The 19,338-nt window shown below is 42.3% G+C and overlaps 2 protein-coding genes across 2 annotated transcripts in view; one reads left to right on the top strand and one right to left on the bottom strand.

Annotated features, from left to right (window-relative positions):
- LOC115071694 (basic salivary proline-rich protein 4-like) overlaps positions 1-3,978 on the bottom strand; it is a 13,164-nt gene extending 9,186 nt beyond the window's left edge. The window contains exons 1-2 of the mRNA XM_029567358.1: positions 3,969-3,978; positions 1,441-2,184 (exon numbers count right to left, since the gene is read on the bottom strand). Coding sequence (XP_029423218.1) covers positions 1,441-2,184; positions 3,969-3,978 — 754 coding nt within the window. The remainder of the gene's footprint in view (positions 1-1,440; positions 2,185-3,968) is intronic.
- The window catches only part of Prrc1 (proline rich coiled-coil 1), a 44,598-nt gene continuing 26,961 nt past the window's right edge, over positions 1,702-19,338 (top strand). The window contains exons 1-5 of the mRNA XM_008840925.3: positions 1,702-1,852; positions 7,989-8,112; positions 8,777-9,145; positions 10,782-10,945; positions 15,433-15,535. Of these exons, the coding sequence (XP_008839147.1) occupies positions 8,010-8,112; positions 8,777-9,145; positions 10,782-10,945; positions 15,433-15,535 (739 nt within the window). The 5' untranslated portion in view covers positions 1,702-1,852; positions 7,989-8,009. The remainder of the gene's footprint in view (positions 1,853-7,988; positions 8,113-8,776; positions 9,146-10,781; positions 10,946-15,432; positions 15,536-19,338) is intronic.

The following is a 19,338-nucleotide window of genomic DNA, read 5'->3' as shown; positions in this document are numbered from 1 at the left end:
TAGGTTTTCTTTATGTATTATTGTGATTAATCCCTTGTCCATCTTAAATATAGCAAATTGATTTCCTTAGACTGTTAGTTATATTTTGTTTGTAAAATTTTCCATTGAACAGGAAGTTTCATGAAATTTGACTGAATTAAAATTAATTCATTCTAAGCTGGGCGTGGTGGTGCACACCTTGAATTCCAGCACTTGGGAGGCAGAAGCAGGCAGATCTCTGTGAGTTCAAGGCCACCTGCTCTACATAGTGAGTTTTAGGACAGCTGGAGCTACAGGGAAACCCTTTCTCAAAAATACCAAAAAAACAAAAAAACAAAAAAAAAAAAAAAAAACCCTGAAATAAAACACTATCAGGTTTCTGCTCAAACCCCTCCACTTGCATCTGGTTTCTTTCAGAACCAAACCAACAGGCTTTGTCATGGCCCACAGGCTGAATTTCACCTGGCTTTTGCTGTCTCTGTCCTCATTTTTCACCAATCTCTGAGTTCCTCTGCACTAACTCTGTATGGCTTCCTTCTGTCCAGGTAACCATAGCCTCCTTGGTGACAAGTTTCTGCTCAAATCTCACCTGCTACAGGAAGCCTTGTCACATTTCGTTTGTGTTTTCTTGTTGATTTTCCAGCTGGAAGCCTCTCTCCCAGTCAAGGAAAGCTAAGTATTAGGACCTCATCTGTCTTGTTTATTACAGCATCAGCCACACCAGTGCCCTCAGCACAGGGCTGCCGCTAATTAATATTTGTTAAATAATGAAGAAATCAGCATACTTTGTTGCTATTAAGGGTGTCAACCAAAATGATGGCGATGGTATCTACGTTCAGCGCCACCCCAAACAACAGTTTGCCGAGAGTAACCCAGAAAGTCACCTACACACATTCTGAGTGGATAAGTCACCAACAGAGGGAACAGCCCACTGTAGTGCAGAGCCAGATCTGCAGTCAGGACACTGTTAAATAGTGTTAGTTTTCAGTGAGATATTTTAGAGTGCTTAAAGTGTCCAAGTTCACGAGCTATAATGTTAAATCTATGTAGTTTCTGAAAGAAATTTGAGAACTACAACAAAAAGCGACAAATTTTCTTATGTTGGACACAGTGCAGTATAAAAGTTCTTTCTTACAACCTTATTTGATTTGACCGTGTTCCTTGCCTGAGTTAGAGCTCGCTCACAATAGTACCACATTTACAGATGGAATTAGGGGAGGTGACTCATACAAGGATTTCCTGCTGTACAACTGGACTTTGGGAGAGTAAATCCAAACTACGACTTCTGATTTCAAATTCTTAATTTTTTTCCCTTTACACTTTATTGGTTTATTCAGCCTCCGTCACAGGATCATTGGCCACCTGTGGCTTCAGGTGCTGGCTGAGCTGCAGTATAGTGTGATAAGGAAGTTGACCATTGTCTGCTTTTTTAAATTCTAAAACTACGTGCATTAGATGTACCTGAAAAGAAAGTCAGTAATTTGCAAATCCTTCTCGTGGTCCTCGGGCCCCTCTCCTGCAGAGCTTTGAACACGTGTAGGGCAAACCCCCGCCCTGCCAGGAGGCGGGAACGCAGCAAAAGGAGCGGGCGGCGGTGGCAGAGGCCAGGATATTGCGCGCAGTGGCGAGGCTGCATTGTGGGGTCGGGGTGGGCGGTGGAAAGGCCGCCTGTGGGCGTGGGCACAGCCGGGGCCGGGCGGAGTGCGCGGGGCGGGGCGGCGACGTGGCAGGCCGCGCGGCGCGGTGGCCATCTTGGAGGCGGGATTCCCGCGAGCTCCGGTGGCATCTTCCTCGTCCTCTGCGAGCCGGGGTCCTGCGCCCCGTCCCGACCCTCACTCTGCAGGTGCTGCGCGGGTGCTCGCTGGGACCCCAGGTGAGCGCTGGCCTGGCGGCGACGTGCGCACTGCCGTGGCGGGGGAGCGTGCAGGGATGAGGGGTGGCTGGCGGGTGGGGTGCTGAGTCCGCGGCCGGAGGGACGTGGGGCGGGCCTGCTCCCCAGCACGGACCGAGGTGTGCGGAGCCGGCTGGTCCTCGGCCCAGGCCCCGGCTCCCGCCCCGTTTCGCTCACTCCGCGCCCGGCCTCGGGCTCCACCTTCCCGTCGCGGACCTTCGCCCCGCGCAGCGCGGTGGAGACGTGGCGCAGGCCGGTCCCGGACTGCCTAGATGGCCCTCTGCAGAGATGGCCTTCTGCCGGCGGCCTGGACACTTAGATGACAGCCTGGGACTGGGGCTGGGAGGACGCGTGTTTCTCTGGCGTTCTCTTATCGGTGACCAGCAGCGCTCCGCAGGGCTTTTTTCCTCTCACTGCGGGTTCAGCCTTGGGACCCACTAAGCCACATTTGCAGCTTAGCCTGTACCCTAGATTGGCCAGGTATTTTGCCCTTTGTCAAAGTAGTTACTGTGAAAGGCAACATACCTGTCTTCCATCCTGAAACACCTCGGCACCGCAGTCCTGTGTGGCCACCTGCTTTGATCAGTGAGCATTTGGTTATTTTGTGAGCAGCACCTAGAATGAGAGACAAAACTGACCTCTGCCCTGGGTCGGTCTGCTGGAAGACGCAGGCCTGTGGCAACCAGTATGTCAGTAAGAATAGCTTCTAATGCTCTTGAGTTTATCAAAGCTCCATTATTCTGTTTTTCTCATAAGTAGACATCCATTTAAAAAAGCAAAACAAAACAGAAGGCACAAGTAGGTTGGAAGAGCAGTTTGACCAGAGCCTTGGGACTCATCCTCCAAGCCAAGTATGTCCAGCCCCTTTTCTGTAACATTGATGCATTCGTTCTGCTTTTTGTTCCTTAAAGCTTTCCCGACTGATGCTTCAATATTGTTTCTCCTAATTCAAAATTTAAGAAATATCTGTGAAATTTACCGCAATATTGTCATTAAGCCATTCCTCAAATAGGAAAGCTTTTAAAGACTGAAGGAAATTGATCATTTATTATGGGTTGTGTGTTCTTTTTAAAAATATTTTATTATCTTTATTTTATGTGTATGAGTGTTATCCCTGCATATATGTAAGTGCACCAGTGTTCTGCATTGCCCGTGGACGTCAGAAGAGGGCGTTGGATCCCCTGGGACTGGAGTTATGGACAGTTGTTAGTCACTGTGGGTGCTGGGAACCCAACCTAGGTCCTCTGGAAGAGCAACCAGTGCTCTTACCTGCTGAGCCATCTTCCACACCCCCTCCACCCCCACCCCCAGGCTGTGTGCCCTTTTGCCTCTGTGTTTGCTGTTAGAGACCAGACTATCCTTAAATAAGGACCTCACCTAGCCATGGTGAGGGTTACATGCTTCTGTAGCAGGAAGATGAATGGCCAATAAAGAAATGAAGAGATGAAAAAAAGATAACTTCAGTGGAAGGTGATAACATCTGCAGAGGGGCCTTTGTGTCTCATTGTCTGTCCCTGCTCAGGTAGGGAAGACAGGATTTGGCCTCCTTGAATCCTGTTGTCTCTCCTCCCTCCACAGCCAGGCTTTGATGTGCTGTGTATCTGTCTTAGGTCCCACTCCTCAGTCTGATTCTGACCATCTTCTGTCATGGATTTTTTTCTCTGGAAACAGCTCTGAGCTTGGCTGTAGTTCAGCAGACCCATCAAACCTTTTACACAGTCTTGGACTCCTCTGTAGTATTTAGTGCTGGTGTCTGTTCCTACCTTGAAGTGCTGGCTTCTGAGCACTATGGTCCCCTTATTTCTCCGTCTCTCTGCTGGTCTTATTCTCTACAGGTTACTACATGGCCATATCAGGTTTGACTTGAGTTAGAATCTCTTTTCTCTTCTTAGATAGTCTTCCTCTCAGAACATGATCTTAGAGATCATTAGTGCATTGATGGCACCTGTATTTGGGGGGTTTCTAACTCCAGACAAACTTAGTGTTCTTCCTCTTTTGTTTCAAGGAGCTTTGATCTTATGTTAGAGATGAAACACTTTATGATCTCTCCAAAAGACACCGTCACACACTTGACCTCTTACAGTGCTCCCTAGCTTACCGAATGCCATCGTTACCTAACTAGTTGTTTAAGCCCTACCTCTTTCTCTGTCAGTCTCTATGTTTTACTGCCCAGTGAGTTTTACCGCCTAAACATTTACATCTGTCTCCTCCCCGTCTCTGTCGTCACTACCTTAGTCTAGGCCATGCAAATTCTTAACCTGGCATAATCTATAGATATTTGGGACCAGTTGACTCTGGTGGGTTGTTGTGTATTGTGGGAATTGTAACTGCTACCTAAGAGATGCCAGTGGTACCCCTTGTGTGACTACCAGAAGTTGCCATGGGAACTCTGGAGGTATGAGGTTATGATAATCACTAGAGTAGGTTATTAGCAGATTCTGTTAAACTGTCATTTTTGTTTTAAGAGACACAGGGTCTCCTGTAGCCCCATCTGGCTTGGAACTAGCTATGTAGACCAGGCTGGCCCTGAGATCTGTCTGCCTCTGGTGCACTGGGATTAGAGGCATGTACCACCACACTCAGCTCTGAACTGTCTTTCTAAGTGGACTCTCTATAGCTGCTTTGTCTCTGTCTGCCCAGTGATCCAGGGTACAAACTTCAGTCAAAGGAATCGTCTCACCACCCATGGTAATGAACCATGGGGTTGAATTCAGGGCCTTGCATTTGCTAGGTAAGTGCTTTACCACCGAGTTGCCGCCCCCCCCCCCCCAGAGAAAACTTTTTAAAACACAAACATGAATTGTCAGTAACTAGGATCAGTCTAAATGTCCTCAAGCAAGTAATTGGATAAACTTGCACTTCTTTGTACTGGAAGTACTGGTCACTAATATTGATAACAAACACCAACTTGAATGGATGAATCTCATGCACTTTGCTGTGTGGGGGAAAAAAGCCATATATTGAGGTCACTTGCTATATAATTGTATTCATGTTAGGTGAGAAAATGAGAGAACAGATGAGTTCTTGGTTGCCAGTCTTTTTGGTTGGAAGGAGGATGGGATGAAAGAGCATGAGGGAGTTTGGTATGGTGTAGTTCTGTGGTGATAGGCTCTGTGCATGTGGTTAAGTGTTGTAGAACTACACATGCCTTACATACACACGGATAACTATAAAACAGGTGAAGTTCATATAAGGTCTATGGATCAGTGAATACATTTTACTGGTGTCAGTTTTCCAGGATTGCTCATTGTGTGTAGTTTTGTAAGGAACTCTGCTATTTTTGTGTCTTGCAGAATTAAAATTTTAGAAAAGTTAGAACAAGACAAGACCAATATGCTACGTCCCTCCTGAGTGCCTTGCAGTGACTCTGTTCTTAAACAGTTTAGTGCCTTAACCCTGCCCCGAAGGAAGGCTGGGTGCGCTCTGAGCTCCTGGCTGTCTCTCAGCCCAGTTCTCCCCCATGGGCTCTCTTGAGGCATCCCACCCCTTTGGCATGCATAGCATTTGCACTAGCAGTGTGCTTATTTTTTTCTGGAAGTGGTGTGTTCTCCCTTTCCTTGACCTATGCAAATTCCATTTATCCTTTAGATTTCAGTTTATCTGTGACTTACGAATCTTGCCCTTACCACCATGTCAGTCAGATCCTGTCAAGCATGACTGTGTTTTTACCCTTAACATACATAATCGAGACCACAGCAGTGCATTGGTGTTACTGTATCAGCATCTTGCGTGTTGGTGCTCTTATTTGGTTGTGTCTTGTACAAGAGTCTAAATTGACTGTTTTTTGCACCATTATAACTGCAGAGAAGCCATGGTAGTGCTTGGCTTTCACTGAATATTTATAAAGTGAGTAAAAACATCGACAACAAATTTGGCACATTCAGAGTTAGTTTTATTATTGATTGGTTTTATATCATCTTAGCTTCTTGTCCTGTTGCTGTGATAAAATTTCTGACCAAAGTAACTTAAGGGAGAAATGGTTTATTTTGGCTCACAGCTCAAGAGTACAGTCTCAAAATGGTATGGCCCTGGCCCTCAGTCTGGAATGTCAGCCAGGGGATGGTGCCACCCACTGTGGGCAGGTCTTCCACCTCAATAAACACAAGATACTCCCCTGAAGACATGCGTAGGAGGCCCTTCTGCTAGGTGATTCTAGAGTCTTTTCAAGTTGACAAGTAACACTGACCATCACACATACTTAGATGAACTTTAAGATTTCTAATTTTTTAATAGAATCATATTTACCCTCACTACCCACTCTTGACCCACCCCACTATGTCTCTGTCCCAATTTCATGTCCTTAAAAAAAAAAAAAAAAAAAAGCCAACATTTTTAGTCCACTGAGTCCAAATAGTGCTGAGTTTTAATAGTGTGTGGGTGTCAGGCCATCTACTGAAACATGGGAAATCTGCCAAGGGCTCTGAAGAAAACTGACAGCCCTTCTCCCAGCGGCCTTCAACCCCCAGTAGCTCCTTAGCCGGGTTGTAGCGTTGGGAGCCCCTCCCACTTCCAAGTTGGAATGGTGATAGGCTTGATCTTGTGCAGGTCATGTGCAGGTAACCACAGCTGCTGTGAGCTCATGAGTACAGCTGTCCTGTCATGTCCAGAAGACAGTGTTTGCAGCAGCCCTCCCCAACCTCTGGCTCTTACACCTTTTCTACCCTCTCTTCCATGATCTTCCCGAGTCTTGGGGGAGTAGGAGCTGTGATAGAGATGCTCTGTTAGGGTCTCAACACTCCAGTCACTTATTCTCTGCATTTTGACCAGTTGTGAGTCTTGTGGACTGCAGGAAAAAACCTTTCTCTCATGAGGATTGAGACTGGCACTAATCTATAGGTGTAATGCTAAGTATTTAGAAGGCAGTTTGATTTGTAAGGATGACTTCCTGTATTTTGTTATGTCTTATCCTCTGTTAGTTCTGTTAGGATTTTGCTTCTTGTGGCTTGTTAACTTCTACAGTTAACTGAGATAACCAGAGGCTTATTTCACTGTTACAAAGTATGCTTTAAGATGTGTAATAGGGGGACAGGAAAATACCTTTATCAAGTTGAACACATTTTGAAGTTTCTGAATGTTAATAGGCTAGTGCAGAGAATACATTTATCAAGACAAATACATTTAACATTTAAAAAGAAATGTCAGACTTGGGTATGATGACATGTGCTTGCTTTTAATCCTAGCACCAGGAGGCCAGACAAGTGGATAGCTGTGAGATTGAGGCTATCCTGCCTGGTCTCCATAGCGAGTTCCAGGCCAGATAGGGCTAAGGGAGACCCTGTCTCAAAAAAGAGAAGAAAGAAATTTCAACAGGGCTATCCCACATAGAATGCTTTGTGAGGGATGAGGAAGCATTTCAAAATTAAATTAGATGTTTGTATTTTAAGTATCACGACTAAAGCCTACACACACCTGGCAGGATTCAAGTGGCAGAAATTGACTTGGCACTTTTGAAATATATTGCTTCATTGATTATAGTTAACATAAAATTATCTCCCAGTTTTCAAATATGTATATGGAAAATCAAAGGATAGTTGTATATTTAATGATCTATTCACAGGCTTTTTCAGGAATTTTTTATAGATTTTTTTTTTTTTTCCTTCTGAAACAGAATTTCCCTGTAGCCCCAGATGGCCTGGAACTCCCTATGCAGACCAGAATGGCCTGGATCTCACTGAGATCTACCTGCCTCTGCCTCCCTAGTATTAGGATTAAAGGTGTGTACTACCATGCCCAGATATATTTTTGTTTTGTTTTTATTTGTGTGTATGTATGTGTCTATATGTGTGAGCCTGTCTGTCTGTGTTTGCCAGCCACATGTGTGCAAGTACCTACAGAGGCCAGAGAGGGTATTGGATCCCTTGGAGCTGGAGTTCTAGGCAGCTGTGAGCTGCTCAGTGTGGGTGCAGGGATCTGAACACAAGTCCTCTAGAAGAGCAGGGTCCACTCTTAATTGCTGTGTCATCTCTTCAGGCCCTCAAAGGAATTTTGATAAATCCTTAATCTAGAAATAAGTTATAAACAGTAAAAGCAGATATTTGTCTTGGTGGTTATTCTGAATTTTTCTCTACATGGGTTGTTATTGTGTGAAGCTTATTATTACATTTTTACATTTTTGCAGTGCACCATTAATTGAAGAAAAATGATGGAAGAGAGTGGAATAGAGACAACTCCCCCGGGGACTCCTCCCCTGAATCCTGACTCTCTGATTGCTGCCACCATGCCCTCCACCTCTGTTCCTTTAGGTAGGCTGTGTCTGTGTCTGACTCCTGGTGGGTTGTAGGCTGGGAGACACTGTTGTCATCTTAGACAGTTAGAAGAAGGCATATTTTAACACTTCTCTAATCTTTGTCAGGATGGACAGAAATAGCTTTTTAAAATTTAAGCAATACAAAGAAATAGCCTTGCTTGATAAAAGAAAGTGTCAGTGTTTTGCTGGAAGTAGACATTAGTTCTCTAGTTCCTATTGACTGTAAACCATCTTTGTAACCATGCCCAGCGTAACCTTCCAGGTATGTGCTGTCTGCATCCCATGTTCTTCTACCTTGTTGTGATTAATCTTTTTGAGCTTTTAAATGTGTAGGCTTTTATATTCAATTAGGGCTGAAAAGGGACCTCATTTCCTCACACACACACACACACACACACACACACACACACACACACACACGCCCCAGTAGAAAAAAAAAAAGACCTGTTCAGGAGCGGCACCGCAGTGGAAGGGTGCTGCTTTCCCCCCAGGTAGCTACTTGCAAGTCTTTTGCACTCAGTTACAGTTGTTAGACATTTGAAATTATACATTTAAAATCAGTTGCTGAGATTTGACTTAAGAAGAGAGCAGTAAGAGTTTGAAAAGGAAATAAAAAGAATTTCCAACATTTCATTTATATTCACTCCATTTTTTTCTAGCTACAACCAGTTCCTTCTCTTCTCCGAGTGTACCAGCGATGGAGTCCTTGCCACCACATGCCCATTCTACCCCTCAGCCATCCCTGCCCTCCATGCGGCCACCTGCCTTTGTGTCACCATCTCCAGCCCCTTCCCTTCCCCTGAGTGGTCCTCCCGTGTCTCCATCCTCCCCTGCCGCCTTCAGCAGTCCACCTTTATCCCACTTCCCACCTTCGACTTCCGCTCCAGGCACTCTTCTGTCTGCACCCTCCTCGGGTCCTCCTATATCAGGATTTTCTGTTGGTACAACTTACGACATCACAAGGGGACATGCAGGAAGAGCCCCCCAGACACCTCTGATGCCGTCGTTTTCTGCACCTCCAGTAACAGGTCATTTCTCTTTGAAATATATAGGTGTAGCTAATGTTTACTATTATTTGTTAGTTTTCGTTTTATTGAGCTATGACTCACATTCCATACAGCTGCCAGTTTGAAATGTGCATTTACAATAGGTTCTAGTTTATGTATGGAGTTGATGAACTTTCCTAGCCCTGAAAAGAAGGTCCTACTTGTTAGTCATTCTCTGTTGCAGTTCTCACAGCTCAGGCAGCCACTACTATGCATTCTCTAGATAGGTTTGCCTATTCTGGGCATTTCTTGTAGATGGAATCATATCATATATGTGTTCTTTTCTGACTGGCATTGATTTCACTTAAGGCGTTTTCATGGTCTGTGTTGTATGAGGAATTCATTCTTTTATATGACTGAATAGTATTCTGATGCGTAGCTATGGCGTATTTTGTGTATTTAGTTCATCAGTTGATAATTGACTCATTTGCCCTTTTTGGTTGTTTGGATAGCTCTGCTAGGAACTTTAGTTTGTGCATTTCTGTGTGGACATGGTCTCATTTCTCCTGCATACACACCTGCACAGAGAGAATTGCTGACTTGGTGGTAACCATGTGCTTTTGAAACAGTGCCAGCCTGTTTGCAAAGCACCTTCATTATTTCATGTTATTCTCTGAGCGGTGTATCAGGTTTTACTTTTCAGCAGTGACAGTCTGTTCTTGCTCTTTGATTTCCAGAGTTTACCAGTCTCATTTATTTTTCTAATCAAATTAACAATAAAACTAATGTAACAGTATATGATATTTTTCTGTGATATAAAACTTGATATATGATTGTTATTTGAGGTATGAGAAAGAATTCCAAAATTTTGTCCTAACATTTGTGTACTTACTGAGAAACTTTGGGTTGAAATCTGAGAGTGTGTTAAAGCTTTACTTTTCTATAAGAACTGACTTGTTGAGGAGTAGTTTATTTAGCTAGATAAAAATCCATGTGCTAGAAGTGGGTGTTCTTGGGTCCTTTCCTTTCTTAGATCAGCTGCATCTTTTTTTTCCCCTTCTTCTTTCTCTTCTCTGGTGTGGTTGTTAGAAACCAGTTATCAAAACCTAATCTTTGTCTCTTCGGTTGTTTAGCATTTTAGGGTAGAGAAGCAATTTAGCTCTGATTAGTTATTATGCAAACTGGCCTATCTACCTTTACATATAAAAGCTATGTAGTGTGTAGGTTTTATCTGCTCATCTAGGCTTAGGAGAGTTTTCTTCTGGAAGGGTACGGGTTATTTAAAGTGATTGTTCTTTGACTTTTTTGATGGGCTTCAGTGCTCAGTTATTTTTATTAAGTAAAGAGATTAGGAATGTAGCTGTCCACTCAAACTGAATAAAACAAACACAAAGAACACACATATGTTTGTGTATGTACATGTATGTCATGTATGTGTGTGCTCGTCTTTTCTCAGGACACTTGGTGTATACTCATGTAAAGGGAAAGACATTTTTTTAAAATTATGTTTAATTTACATTTATAAAGGTTTGAGTGATTCTTTGACATCTAATCTTGAGATGCTTAAGTAAACATGGTATTGACTGTGTTTTGAGCTGCTCATCTCCTGTGCTGTGTCTTTTTTAGGAAAATGTTTGTGGAATAAATTACACATATTAAAATTTTTGCTACTGACTAGGTATTTTGCCAGCCCCCATTACTCAGCAAGCCAGTATGACATCTCTGGCACAGGGACCTGGAACCACGTCAGCCATTACTTTCCCAGAGGAACAAGAAGATCCTAGGATTACTAGAGGTCAGGACGAAGCATCTGCTGGTGGTGGAATATGGGGTTTTATCAAGGTAAGGGATTTACTTTTAAACTTATTACCTGATTCTAAAATGGATAGTGGTCATTAGAGGCCATTTTGAAATACAATATGGGGAAGGGAAGAAAGTTTTCAGTTTTCTGTAGTTGCTTCCACCTTTTCACTGTACATGTCTATATAGATGTACTTACTCCTAAAAAAAAAAAACCAGATTGAACTAGTGACATGTGGGCACCGTGTCGCTTGTCTTTACCTAGATGATTTTATGAGTGTTTTCCTAGCCATGAAATCTCCCTCCCTCCCTCCCTCCCTTTTTTGGTGTATGTATTTGGTGTATGCAAATATTTGTATGAATGTGTGTGTGTGTAGGCATGTGTATACACACACGTATGGAGACCAATCAGGGTTTTCCTTCATTGTTCTCTACATTGCTTTTTGATACAGAGACTCTCAGTGAACTGGGAATTCATCCATTCAGCTAGGCTGGTTGGTCACTGTCTTAGTTAATTTCCTATTGCTGAGATAAAGCACTGTGACAAAGAGAACTTATAAAAGGAAGAGTTTGAGTTTACAGTACCAGGGGAATTAGAGTCTGTCGTGGCAGGGAGGCATGGTAACAGCATGTGGCTGGAGCAGGAACAGAAAGCAGAGGCTCATATCTTCAAGCAGGCACAGGAAACAGAGAGTGATATTAGAGCTCTGGCAAGGCTTAAGAACTCTCTAAGCCCACCCCCAGTGATGTGTGTCCTCCAGCATAGCCACACCTTCTAAGACCTCTTAAAACTACACTGCCAACTGGGGACAAAATGTCCCGCTACTTGGAGCCTGTGGGGGACATTCTCATTCCAACCCCCACAGTCAGTGAGCTTGTACAAGGATCTCTTGTCTTCCCTCCCATGCTGGGGTCAGAGATACATGCTGCTATGCCCAGCTTTTTACCTGGGTGCTAGGGATCTGCATTCAGCCCTCATGCATATACAGCAGGCATTTTACCACCTCCCCAACTCTGAATATTCTTTCTTTAGAAATGGCCTGCCTCTGCCTCCCAGGTGCTGGGACTACAGGCATGAGCCACCACGCCCGGCAGAAATGTATATATTTTTTTATGTGTATGAGTGTATGAGTGTATTGCCTACATGTATATTAGTGCACCCATATTGTGCAGTACCCACAGAGGTCAAAAGAGGGCATCAGATTCCCTGGAACTAGAGTTAAGAATGCTTGTTATCCACCATGTGGCTGATGGGAACCGAACCCAGGTCCTCTGCAAGAGCAGCCAGCTCTCCAGCCCCCAGATTTTTACTTTTTATTTTGAAAAAGTGTCTCACTTGGTTGCCTAGACTGACCTTAAACTCACTTCATATCCCAGGTTGACTTTGAACTTGCAGTCTTCTCACCCTTAGCCTTGCAGCAGAGGATTATAGGCCTACACTGCTAGGCCTGGATAACATGATGTATAATGCAATTTTTTAATCATAGCCCTTGAGCTATACGGTGATCTCTTCTGATTGTGATTCTTGTAAATGAGTGCGCTGATGCACATGTACGTGATGGGCATCTCTGACCCAATAGGATTAACACCATGTCCCAGTCGGTGTCTTAGAACTCACTGTATGTGACTCTCCAGCCAGCATACATCATTAGGGCATTTTTCATTTAGCGGTACTGACTATTTTAAATACAGTATTTTCTGATTTGATAGATGAAGTTTGAAACCTTTTTTGGTATATGTATGTGAGTATGTGGGTGTGTGCATGTATGTATGTGTCTGCATGTATGTTGGAACATATGTGTGTTTGTGTATGTGTGGTATGTGTGCAGATGCACACGTGTACACATTTGTGGAGGCCGGAGGTTGATGTACATATCTTTCTTGATCACAGGGTCTCTTACTGACCTAGAACTCATGGTTTTGAAAGCTCATCTAACTTGTCAGCTTGCTTTGGGGATCCCTGACTCTGCCTCCTGGCATCACGCGTGGCTGCCACACCTACTGGCGTTTTGTGTGTGTTCTGGGAGGTCCCTACTTCAGTCTTCAGGCTTAAATGACAAGTGTTTTACCTGCTGAGCCATCTCCTTGGCCCTGAAGCCTGTTTCAGTGTTCATTTACTACTGAATTTCATCATTTCTTTCTGAGATTTTGTTTTGTGAATTCTCTGTTCATGTGCTTTGCCTGGTTTTGAATTGACTTGTCCTAATGAATTCCTCATGAGCTCTTACTCTTGTAATGCTATTTCACTGTATACATGTTACAGCTTTTTCCATTTTAAGCCACGTTTTTCAGGACTTGTTTCTGTGACTTTTCAGGGTTTTTATGCTGAAGGAATGCCTTTACGTACCATAACACAGACAGCTGTTTCTCTTCAACATCTTCTACTTGTGTCATTTCATTTTCACCCTGACAGTTCATTGTAGCTGATGCATTTCACACCACATCATAAGGCAGACAGATGAAATTTAGGTGTTTTCCGGCCTCCTAATGAAGTGTATGAAGCTTACATGCCCAGCGATTTCATGTCACCTTTGTCTCATCTCCTAAACTATGTGGTAGTAGTGCCAGTGCCCGTTGAGCCCGTCTTTGTAGTAGTACACACCCTTCAAGCTGCAGTGAGGCTTGACTCATACACCCTTGTGTGTTGAAAACTTGCTCTGCTGCGATGTACCGGTGTGAGGAGCTTCAGCAATACAGTGCAAAGGGCACTTATGCTCTTATGCATGATAAATGTACAGCAGTATCTGGTGATGTGAGCTTGCTGATTCCTCTTCAAGCTTTTAGTTTGCTGATCTTTCGAACTTCTTTTTCTTTTTGAATTTTGGAATCATTCTCCAGGTTCCTCCTAGTATTCTGCTGGGAGTTTATTCAAAGTTTCATTGCGTATATTAAACATTTTTAGATTAGCTGGTTAATGTGGCTATGCTTCTGAATCTGATTTTTTAAGCTTGCTTTTGTATATTCTTTGTACTTTTAATTTTTTTTTTCTTTATCTGGAAACCACAACCTTTCTTTCCTCTGTAAAGAGAATGTGCCAGTTACTAATTACAACTCAGTTATCTCTCTGGGACCTGGTATAGCAATAACCTTAGTTTCCTGGTAAGTTGGAAGAGGAGAACCCTAGAATGCCCCCGGAGTGCTCCCTTGCCCTTTTGCTTTCGGAGGGTGTAGTGAGCGGAGATCTGGGAGGCGGTCTTCTGTCTCCTGGTGCTATTGGTCTGAAGAATCCAGAGGCCAGAGATCCGCCTAAGGGAGGAGGGTTTGGGAATGGGTAAACCACGGAAGAGGAAACTTGAGTAGACCATGATTAACCCAAGGGTAGCAGGAGCTATTCTGGAGGATAAAGGCGAGATGTATTTTTTACCATTTTTTATCTTTAATGGGCTTATACACATCTGATTACAGTCTTTATTGGGACCCAGAGGAACAAGTTTTTCCTAATAATTAGATAAATTAATAGAAGTAAAAAATATAAATGTACTTATAAATGAAACACACACTGAGCATTTCACTTTTTAGGCCAGTGCCACTGAAGTGTATTCTGCAGACTGCTGCTGGTCTGCTCCACGAAGGGAAGAGAAAGAAGAGTACTATTTAGAATTTCAGCAATCTGACACTGAAGACCTCATTTTTCTTACAGTTTTCAAAAGTACTGTATCTGTAGTTTTCAAAAAGTTCTGGTCTACTATGCAGTAGTCACTGGTAGGTTTCCTGTGCCAGTGGATGGCCCACTCCCATGCACACATGAGCTGCACTAACTAGACTTAGCAGGTTCAAAATAAATGAATGAATGAATGAATGCAAGCAAGCAGGCATGAAGTTGGGAGAATGGGTGTTGAGGGGACATGGGGGTAGATATGACCATATTTTATTGTTTAGTAGACCAGAAAAATCTACACAAAAGTCTGCTGTGTAGGTCTTGTACAGTAACCACAGCTGCTGTGAGTTCATGGTTGCAAGAACATGTCAGGTTCGGAAGACTCTGTTCTACAGCAATCCCCTCCATCCTTTGGCACCTGCATTCTTTCCACCTCTCTTCCTCTATGTTTCTTGAGCTTTGGTGGTGATGGGGTCCCATTTAAAACTGAGCATCAAGCCTCTTATGCTCAGCACTTTGACCAACTATGTATCTCTCTATGCCAAAAGTTCTAAAATAGGTGAGGTGGATGATCTCCAGGCCTCACCCCTTGCTGAAGAGCTATTGGCAGTGATAGTTGCTTGAAGAGAAGAGAATCATTCTTTTTTAGAATGTAGCCACTGGTAGGTTTCCTATGCCAGTGGATGGCCCCACCCCATGTACATACGGGCAGCACTAAGTGAACTAAGTGGGTTCAAAATAAACAATAAATAAATAAATACATGAAGTTGAGAGAAGGAGTGTTGAGGGGACATGGGGTAAATATGACCATATTTTATTGTATACATATATGAAATTTGCAGGAAGAAAAAGTGTTTAAAGTTTCATTCATACTCTTGAAGATTAAGGTGTTCTTTGGAGAGAGCATTTGCATATTAATTTATTTCTGCAGGGCGTAGCTGGGAACCCTATGGTGAAATCTGTGCTTGATAAGACCAAACACTCAGTGGAAAGCATGATTACGACGCTGGACCCTGGCATGGCTCCATATATCAGTATGTACATAAGTGAAACCCACACAGCCATGTATTTTAAAATGTTTTTCAGTGTCTGTCTCACTGATTGTAGTTTTCAGTTCCTTTCCACTGGTCATGTAATTGGTGGACATTCCTGCTGTGTTCCTGCATTAAAATGAGGCTTAGTCTTAGTTTTTGCTGTAACTAACCTGTCTTTTTCTTAGTCACCATTATGTAAGTTTGAAAACTACACAGAATGAACTTCGGAGAAATGAAACAGTATGAGTTATTAGTATTATTGATCTTAATTATAAATATAGATTAGTGTTGTTTTATATGAATTCTTCCTTATTTACTGTTAACTTTAAAATGAGGGGCTGGAGAGATGGCTCAGTGGTTAAGAGTTCTGGCTGCTCTTGCAGAGGATTTGGGTTTGATTTCCAGAATCCACATGGTGGCTAACAACCGTCCATAACTCCAGTTCCAGGGGAATCCAATGCCCTCTTCTGACTCCGTGGGCATTGCATGACACAGGTGCACTTGCACAGATGCAGACAATACACATACATAAAATAAAAATAACAAAATATTTTTAAATGATACTTTGCTTATACTTGGTTTTAACATTTAAAATTTTTTTGATTGTTTATTTTATGTGTATGAGTGTATTGCCTGCATGTGTATAAGTGCACCCATGTTGTAGAATGCCCACAGAGGCCAGAGAGGGTGTTGGATCTCTTGGAAGTGGAGTTATAGAGTATTGTTAGTTACCATGTAGGTGCTGGGAACTGAACCTGGGTCCTCTGAAAGAATAATCTCTTAACTGCTGAACCATCTCTTCTGCCCCGACATCTTTTTTTTCTAATTATCTATTTTAATTAAATGTGTTTATATTTCTCAGGAATGTTTTTAGAGGAAGCTAATCTATCTAGTAATTAATAAAACTTGATTACTAAGCTTGTAGGGAAAACTCTTTAAATAGCTTTTGAGCCCCTATCAAATATCCTCTGTTGATATAGGCATACTGCCCACTCTTTAACTTCTGTATACATACCCAGTATATGAAAAGAGTGTGGATCACCTAGAACAGTAGCAGCCAACAACCCCAAAGATGCTCATTTGCAAACTGTGCTCTAGGTACTTGAGCACAAGCTTTTACTAACAGTAAAAAGCCAAGAGCTTGTCTTGACTCTGTTGGTAGTTTCCTGTTGAGTACAAGTCAGTTGACAAGACCTACAGTGATTAAGTTCATTATCAAATGCTTGATCTGCTAGCCAGTAATACTCAAGAGAGCTCTGTAAGATGGATGCTTCCTTCAGCTGTGGTGAGGAACCTGGGTTCAGAGAGGTGTAAGTTAGTATTTTGAATCATATAACTTGGTTGGAGGTTGGTTGAATGTATAATTTGAAAAAAAAAAAAATTTAGTCACTTTGCTTCCCAGGAAGTAAAAAATAAAGCCTGGTAGCCATATGTGGTTGCACATGCCTATAATCCCAGCACTTGGGAGATGTGGGATTCAGGGTGATCGGGAATTTATGGCCAGCTTCAACCACAGCTTTATGAGTTCAAGACCTCCTAAAGCAAGCAGCAACAAACAGAAGACCCCCAAAGAATTAGATATTAAATGACCTAAATTGTTCTTTGTGTTTATAACTGTCTAAAAGAGTCACAAATTTGACTCATATATAAATGTGTGTGTGTGTGTGTGTGTGTGTGTGTGTGTGTATATATACACAAATATATTTGTATATTCATCCCAATTTTTTTTGGTATATGTATAAATATTCTTTTCTTCTTATATACATACTTTGAATGAAGGAAAAGAATGAGCATTTTTGGAACTCTTGCTGGTTCACTGAATATACTCTAATAGAGTGTAAAAACAGTCCTTAGCACAAGCTCAATGAGATGGCAGGCATTTCTCTACAAAGAAACAAGTCCTGAGTCTTCTTCAAGGTAATAAAGCTGATGTACGAGAAAGCCAGGGCTCAAATGCAAGGCAGTTTTCAGGCCAGTGGTCTTCATGACCATCAAGAAGAAAGCATGCTGGACTATGTGGTACAAATGTAATCCCACTACCAAGAGGCTGAGGCAGGAGCATTGGGAGTTTTGGCACAGGCCTGGGCTACATAATAAGACCTTGTCTCCTAAAAAGGGTGGTACGAGAAAAGGCAGGGTGGGGTAAAGAAGTGTGGAAACGGAAAGTGTTCCTACCAAACACCCTAACTTAAGATAACATTTAACTTTGATCATCTGCCTTTAAAAAGTAATACAGCTGTAAAACTTATGCTTTACTGACAGATAACACCGTTCTGATACAGTGAAATAATCAGGAAAATTTAAGGCATTTTTACAAAAATGTCTTCATGTTTTCCACGAAGTGTTGAGTCAAGACAGATGGCCTTGTGTTGGGTCAAAGAGTTTTGCATTACAGGTGGCTTTCGTGAGAAATCTTTTTAACCAGTGACTGTCACACGTTATGAATAGAACACAGCCTTTGAATTGATTGTTCAGGTTGAGCATTGTTAATTCTGAAATCTGCAACCCAAAATGCTCCAAAATCTGAAACTTTTGAGTGCTAATATGCTGTCTACCACACACATGGAGAACTCTATACCTGATCATGTGACAGATTTGGGGTCAAAACACAGGTGAACTAAAAATGTATGCATTTACCTTCAAGCTGTGTGCACAGATTATGAAGCAGCTTAGACTTGGGTCCCATGCCCAGGATTATCCATTGGCAGCACATCCACGAGCTGAAATCCAAAACGGTTCTCCCACACAGTTTAGATAAGGGATGCTCAACCCGTATCACAAATCTAAGGTTAAAAAATTTAAAAGATAATCAGACATTTTGTTAAATTGGTCTAGAAATAGCAGAACACAAGTTTAAAAATAATAGAAAAATTAAAAGTGTTTGAACTTATGGATAAGTGAAGGGTAATATAGTATTAACCTGCCTAAAATCCAAAGTTTTTATATTTCACTTTTTCAGTTGTTAAGATGGTAGTACATGTATAATTTACACATCAGTATCTAGCTCTGCTATCCACTTTTTTTAATGCTAAGAATTACAATAAAATGGTTGGTAATCTCATACTAGCATGTTTTCTAGATTTAAAGTTGTATTTTGCCAGGCATGGTGGCGCATGCCTTCAGTCCCAGCACTTGGGAGGCAAAGGCAGGAGGATCTCTGTGAGATCGAGGCCAGCCTGGTCTACATAGCAAGTTCTAGGCCAGCTGGGGCTACAAAGAGACCCTGTCTCAAAAAACCAAAGCGACAACAAAACTGACAAAAAAGTATATTTTTTTGTAGTTCTTGTTTTACACAGAACTTTTCTGAAACTCTGTGATGAATTACTATCAGTGACATTCTTTATTTTGTGTGGAATATCTCAAATGTGTCTTTTGTGCCTCACAAGGCAGGTGTTTGCTTTCATGGATTACTCTGATGTTAGAAGTTTGCATATAATGAGTTTTTTGTCATTGTTAATAGAAAGCAGGAAAATGATTGTTGCTCACAGTCTTCAGATGTGGTAAAGGTGCTCACTCAGAGTGTCAGCCAAGCAGAAGAGGAAACTTGGCTAAGTTAGGCGTAGCACAGCAGACATATGTTTCATACTTACTCTGTGGTCATTTCCAGATGGATTTCTGTGACGTTTCTTAGGAGTCCCTGTTAGGTGCTGAAAGGAGTATTCTGTGAGCAGATTAAATATGGAAAGAACTGATTAAAATGGCGATTGTCACTTGTTGGATTTCTGTCTGATGCGTAAATTGCATTATGAATTTCTGAGAAGGGAACATGTATGTTGCCTCTCCCAAGGTTGCTTGACCACAGA

This window comes from Nannospalax galili, unplaced genomic scaffold, assembly GCF_000622305.1.
Source record: "Nannospalax galili isolate Female #2095 unplaced genomic scaffold, S.galili_v1.0 scaffold490, whole genome shotgun sequence".
Classification (NCBI taxonomy): domain Eukaryota; kingdom Metazoa; phylum Chordata; class Mammalia; order Rodentia; family Spalacidae; genus Nannospalax; species Nannospalax galili.
This window is presented reverse-complemented; position numbering and strand designations above follow the sequence as displayed.